Source organism: Malaya genurostris, chromosome 2 (assembly GCF_030247185.1).
Source record: "Malaya genurostris strain Urasoe2022 chromosome 2, Malgen_1.1, whole genome shotgun sequence".
NCBI lineage: Eukaryota > Metazoa > Arthropoda > Insecta > Diptera > Culicidae > Malaya > Malaya genurostris.
The window spans coordinates 218639918-218646562 of NC_080571.1; the positions used below are offsets into that span (position 1 = coordinate 218639918).

Below are 6645 nucleotides of genomic sequence, written 5' to 3' on the forward strand. Positions count from 1 at the left end.
AATCAGTCTTTATTAAGACTACCACAAAATCAGTCTTTATCAAGACTTTTCCAAACTAGGAGTCTAATCGAAGACTAATTTAGCCTAGTTAATTTAATTTAAAATTTCAATCATTTCAAAAATGCCTGCGTCCAACCGGAAAAGGCTAAAAATAATTCAATACGGAATAAATCACAATCCGTTATTCAACATTTTTCTAATAACATTCACGATCTTATAGAATCTGAATGTAAAAATAAAAGACAACGGACGGATTTCCCTTCCGCTGATCCTATGCCGTCTAACAATATTTTCTTCCTGAATCCGATTGTAGCGACATAGAAGAAATTTCTTCAAAAATTCCCAAAATGGACGCTTGTCGTTCTGGGAAGAAACATCAATCTATGCCACCAGTGACGGTGATGATTTCCGTATTCCAAGCATTCCGTACTGAGCTTTCTACTTTTCTCCCGGAAGTAAAAGCCTCATTTCAAATCGGACGAAGAGGAGAATGCCGAGTCTTGGTTGATGGATTGGAAGATTACGAACATCTTATTCGATATTTGTCCGAGAAACTTCATAAATTGTATTCATATGATATAAAATCAGACAGACCGTTCAATGCTGTCTTGAAAGGCTTATTAAATGATCAAAGTACTGATGAAATTAAAAATGAACTAAAAGAATTGCTTGGTTTTGCCCATCCCCAAGTAATACTTATGAAAAAAAGAGCGAATGGTACTTCTAAACCACGCTCTGGAATTTGCCATGAACTTTACTTAATACACTTCAATCGAAGTGATGTAAACAATTTGAAAACTTTAGAAAAAGTACGTTTCATTTCCCACATTAAAATTCATTGGGAACATTATAAACGGCATAATCGTATTGCAAACTTAACGCAATGTCGTCGTTGCCAAGGCTTCGGCCACGGAACCAAAAATTGTCATATGGATATACGGTGTTTGAATTGTGGTAAATCGCATTCGAAAGACGTTTGTCCAATGAATGAAACCACTGATAAATTTTCATGTTCAAATTGCGATGGAAATCATAAATCCAATTATTTGAAATGTCCTGTCAGGGAAAAAATTTTGAACGTTCGTTCGCTTAGAAAACAAGTCAAATCAACGACCTTAAATTTACAGAACATACCTGAAAATCAAAAAACGCCTAATTCTTCTAAGGCACTTATTTCTTCGAATTTAAGACAAAAAAGTACGGATGTGTAATGTCAGAGACATAACTGGATGTCGTGAATGCATATAAAACTGACGATTTCTTTATACTTCCGAATATAAATTACAGAATTTTGATGTCAATTATTTAATTCTGGATTTGAATATTACAGTGAACGAAACTATCAAAGGTCAATACCGGATTCATTTCTGGCATTCAGAAGGACCAAATTATGTAATCCTCTAAGATATTGACAATGTTTTGATAAAAACGAAATTAAACACTGTTGAGAATTTTGCAGTGCAAAAAAATTTACATAGCTAATCAAATTACTGAAGCACTAGAAGAAATGAACGATTTTCAATCAAAGTTTACCTTTCATATACGTTCAATAGATAATCGGAACTGATATGTACTTGACTACCTCAAAACCGTCGCCCGGGTGCGAAAAAGGCAAGCATGCATGATGAATTTTCCTCATTATTTCCAAAAGTTTTAGTTAACGTTGTTTTTCAATTATTTATGGTTATCTCACGCTGTTGAAAATTTAATTACATATTTCTGATCACATTTCCGATAGCTTGTAGGAAAAATTATGTTATTGGGTTAAGTACATCAAAAGATATTCACGATAAAGTTCTGCTCATTCCTGTACAGGGTAAATTTTGAAAAGGCACCCCATAGTAAAGTAAGTCGTATTCACGACAAAACAAACGATATAACTGAAAATAAAATGATCTATCTACAAGATCAACTTTGTTAAATGATCATCCGAATATATTCATCCCTTTTTGAAGCATTTCAAATCGGATGGCAATTTGCAAATAATATTATAATGAATTTAAAATTTAACAGTGATGTTAGATAATTATTTGAATATTTTAAATTGGAATGCTCGATCTTTGAAATCGAGTAAAGATGAATTTTATAATTTTCTCAATGTTCACAAAATTCATATTGCCATTGTGACAGAGACTTTTCTTAAACCAAATGACAAATTGAAAAGCAATCCACATTATGTGGTTCATCGATTTGACAGGTTTACTGGAATGGGTGGTGGAGTTGCCATTTTTGTCCAACGGCAAATTAAACATCGAATTTTACCTTCTTTCAATACTAAAGTTATTGAAAGCTTGGGAATCGAAGTTGAAACCATTCATGGAATTTATTTCATCGCTGGAGCATATTTGCCATTCCAATGCACCGGCGAACAATTAAATTTCTTTAAAGGCGATTTGCAAAAACTCACAAGATATCGACCGAAATTTTTCGTAATAGGGGACTTAAATGCTAAGCATGTCCAGTGGAATTGTAGGCAAAATAACAGTAATGGTAAAATACTTCATAATCAACTCTCAGCTGGTTACTTCACAATTCTTCATCCCAGTAATCCGATTTGTTTCTCTTCCGTAGAAAACCCGTCTACAATTGATCTGGTTCTAACATATCAAAATCACATTTGTAGTGAACCGATTACACATGCTGACTTTGACTAGGATAATCTTCCTGTAACATTCAGACTTTCCAACGAAGCTATAATTAATCCAATTAGTTCTATATTCAACTATCATAGAGCTAATTGGTTGGATTACAGATGTCACATTGAAAATCATATGGATCATGAAACTATTTTAGAAAATTCTGCGGACATCGACACAGCAATTGATAATTTGAATCATTACATTATCGAGGCTAGAAATCTTTCAGTTCCCAAAGCTCAAACTAATTTAAATTCTCCTATCATCGATGACAATTTTTAACTGCTCATTCGGTTGAAGAATGTTCGTCGACGACAATATCAACGTTCTCATGATCCTGCTTTGAAAAACATAGTTAAGGATTTACAAAAAGAAATTAAACATAGAAAATTTCGCTAAAGAAGTTGAACAAATTAAACCATATTCTAAACCTTTCTGGAAACTTTCTAAGGTTCTTAAGAAACCTCAGAAACCAATTCCTGCTCTCAAGGAAGAAAATCGAATACTTCTTACGAATGGCGCAAAAGCTCAAAAACTTGCTCAGCAGATCGAGAGTGTCCACAATTTTAATTTGATCGTTGTGAGTCCTATTGAAATTGAAGCTTACTTCCCAAAAAGATGGAAAAACGCTAAAGTAATTCCTATCCTCAAACCTGATAAAAACCCAACAGAAACATCAAGTTATCGACCAATTAGCTTACTTTCTTCTATCAGTAAACTTTTTGAAAAAATTATCCTGTTGAGAATGATGTCTCATATATATGAGAATTCATTTTTTTTACCAGAGCAGTTTGGATTTCGTCATGAACATTCAACTACTCATCAACTTGTCAGAGTAACGAACATGATAAAATCAAATAAATCTTCTGGGTTATCCACTGGAGTTGCTCTTCTAGACATAGAAAAAGCATTCGACAGTGTTTGGCACAAAGGTTTAATAGCAAAAATGTCTGATTTCCAGTTTCCTATTTATTTGATCAAAATGATTCAAAATTATTTAACTGATCGTACTCTTCAGGTTAGCTATCAGAATTGTAAATCTGAATTGCTACCCGTACGAGCCGGTGTTCCGCAGGGTTCGAGCGTAGCTCCAATCTTGTATAATATTTTCACTTCTGATCTTCCAAATCTACCCGTTGGTTGTCAGAAATCGCTATTCTGTGACGACACAAGTCCGTTAGCCACAGGTAGAAATCTAAGAGTGATCTGCAGTCGCCTACAAAGAAGTTTAAATATTTTCAGTGATTATCTGTCAAAATGGAAAATTAAACCAAATGCAGCAAAAATGCAATTAATTATCTTTCCTCATAAGCCAAAAGCTTCTTTTCTTAAACCAAACAATAATCACATTCTCAAATTGAATGGTTTGGAATTGACATGGTCTGATCAAGCTAAATACTCAGGTTTAACGTATGACAAAAAACTCACTTTCAAAGATCACATTGAAGGAATCCAGGCAAAGTGTAATAAATATATTAAATGTTTATATCCTCTTATAAACAGAAATTTTAAGCTCTGTCTAAAAAACAAGTTGTTAATTTATAAACAAATTTTCAAACCAGCCATGCTTTATGCAGTACCAATTTGGTCGAGTTGTTGTTCCACCAGGAAGAAAACGCTTCAAAGGATTCAGAATAAAATTCTGAAAATGATTTTGAAGCATCGTCCCAGGTTAAGTACAAATGAGTTACACAGATTCACAAATATTGAACCTTTAGATAAAATGTCACATAATATTATAAGCAAATTCCGACAAAAAATCGATGCAATCTTCAATTGAATCGATTCGCTCTCTGTATTAGTTAGTAACTTAGTATATAAGTTCCTTTTCCCGATTACACAATACAAGAAGGTTTTGAATTTTCCCTACACAAGCAAAGCAAATGATGTCCTCATGGTAACAACCAAATCATATATATAATAGGGCTGAAAAGTCACCACTTGTGGCTGAACACCCAATTTAAATCTTAATAATTTATTTTTAACTCATATTCCAATAAAGTTATTAAAAAAAAATCTATAGTTTCGGAGAACGAGAAATAATATGACAAGAAAAAAATACTTCTTCCAGTTTAAACTATTCTTAAAAGTTTGAAGGAATAATCATATAAACTGGTAACTGAAAGTAGGAAAAGAGAAACTGTGGTGTGGCAATTGTGGTGGCTTTCAGGACCTAGAAGAAGGAACCCAATGAATCTACTCTTGGTTACATTGCACACGGCCTCTAGACTGGTCCTGTCCGGAGAAAAATAATATGTACTAACAATCTCTCATTGCACCTCAGCTCTTAACAGGAGTTATGTCTGCTCACTAGTAAGTTATATTTACTCAACAGTTAAGTCGTATTGGCTCAATTTCATGTTGAATGCGCTTTATTTAATTTTAACTTATTGAACGAAACTTTTGTGATCAATAATGACGAGTGCGAATGAAAAAGAAGTCAAACAATAGACAAATTATAAGGTAAATCGTATGATGCATCAGAAATTCTTGAAAGCTTAAGTTTTGAACATTAATATGAAAAATGTACCCCTTTTACAATTTCTATATCTTTGTAATATGTACTTCGGAGAAAAGCAAAGCCTTGGTATTACATTCCTTTTGTGGAATTTGGCCTTTCTGTCTTTGCAGACTTTGCAGTCGATTCTTAGCATATGATTCTAGTTCATTGCTAGTACTATAATCCTGCTGACACTAAGAATCCTTCCAGGTTTGCTCTATGCATTAAACCGCCAACCGCAGAGTCCCTACATAACCCGAACATCGTGAAACATCCAGAGCATGTAGTATTTGATTGTTCACGATGTTAGCGTGCAGCGCTGCAGTGATAAAGTATCTAATGTCGCAACCGGAACGGAAATGCAGTACAAATCAGAGGAGGAAGTCCAAGATGTTCTTGTTTTTGTTTTGGCAACAGGGGTTACCGTAGTTACATAGTCTCCAAAGCAACTACCATCTGTTGAAGGCCGGAAAGTGGTCATCTGTTCTCGTTCGGCACGGAGCATTTAATTAACGGCTGCTCAGCGATTTATGTTGAACCGTGAGGTGGCATTAACAGTTCAGCATAAACTGCAAATGCACTGATGAGTCGAAAACAACGTACAACAAGACAAAATAAACATTTACATAACTAAAATATGAAAGACAATCATTTATGTTGTATTACAGTTCTCTTTTTGTTTGCGTGCATGTCTATCAGCATAAGTGTAAAACAAAGTTACATCCTGCATCGGCATAGTTGCAACGAATGCTCCGTTGCAACGTAGAACAATAACCGAAGATAAATAAACTCTTATCAGTGCGATAGAAATGAACCAAGCTTTCCCCGTGCCTCACTTACCAAATTTGTCCGAGAATCAATGGTGGCAACTGGCTCTGCAGGAAGAACCCCTTGGCCTGAGCTCCAGTTACGACTCCATTCACCGGCTGCAGAGACTTAAACTGTTCTTCATATTTGAACCGCTCGCGGGAAGTTATTACGAAAGGATCTGCAGCATTCATGATTTTTGGGTAGATGTGTTATTTGCTTCCTACAAATAAGTGCCTATGATCTAATACTGGTCTTCAATTATCAGTGGCAATTTTATAGACGTGCGATCAGGGCAAAGTGGGTGTTTTCTGTATTGTATTTTTTGGTACAATATGTAATGATCTCAAGCAACACAATAACTTTTAGAGCACTTATAAAGCATTTTTCACTTGACTATTACTCGTTCTATTAGAATAGGTCACACATAATAAAATTATCGATTATTTTTCCAGTAGGAAGTGCAAGTTTCACATATCCTTCACGATCGAACTAGATTTTTTTCACTGTTTTATGTTCGAATTAAACTGACATTTAACTGTGCTGGTTCTAGTACACCATACCTATAACCAACAAGACTTAAATATTGAATTTTCACAATAATCGAGCGGAGATTATGATTCTTCTACAAATCCCATTCAATTTCACTTGTCTTCAGTCAAGCTCAAACTCCTTTCCTTTTGCTGCCTGACTCTCACTCTC

At 34.5% G+C, this 6645-nt stretch overlaps 1 protein-coding gene across 2 annotated transcripts in view; it reads right to left on the reverse strand.

Annotated features, from left to right (window-relative positions):
• Positions 1–6645, reverse strand: part of LOC131427617 (intersectin-1) — a 44583-nt gene extending 37938 nt beyond the window's left edge. For both annotated transcript variants that reach the window (XM_058590986.1, XM_058590984.1), the window contains exon 1: positions 5977–6645. In XM_058590986.1, coding sequence (XP_058446969.1) covers positions 5977–6137 — 161 coding nt within the window. In that variant the 5' untranslated portion in view covers positions 6138–6645. The remainder of the gene's footprint in view (positions 1–5976) is intronic.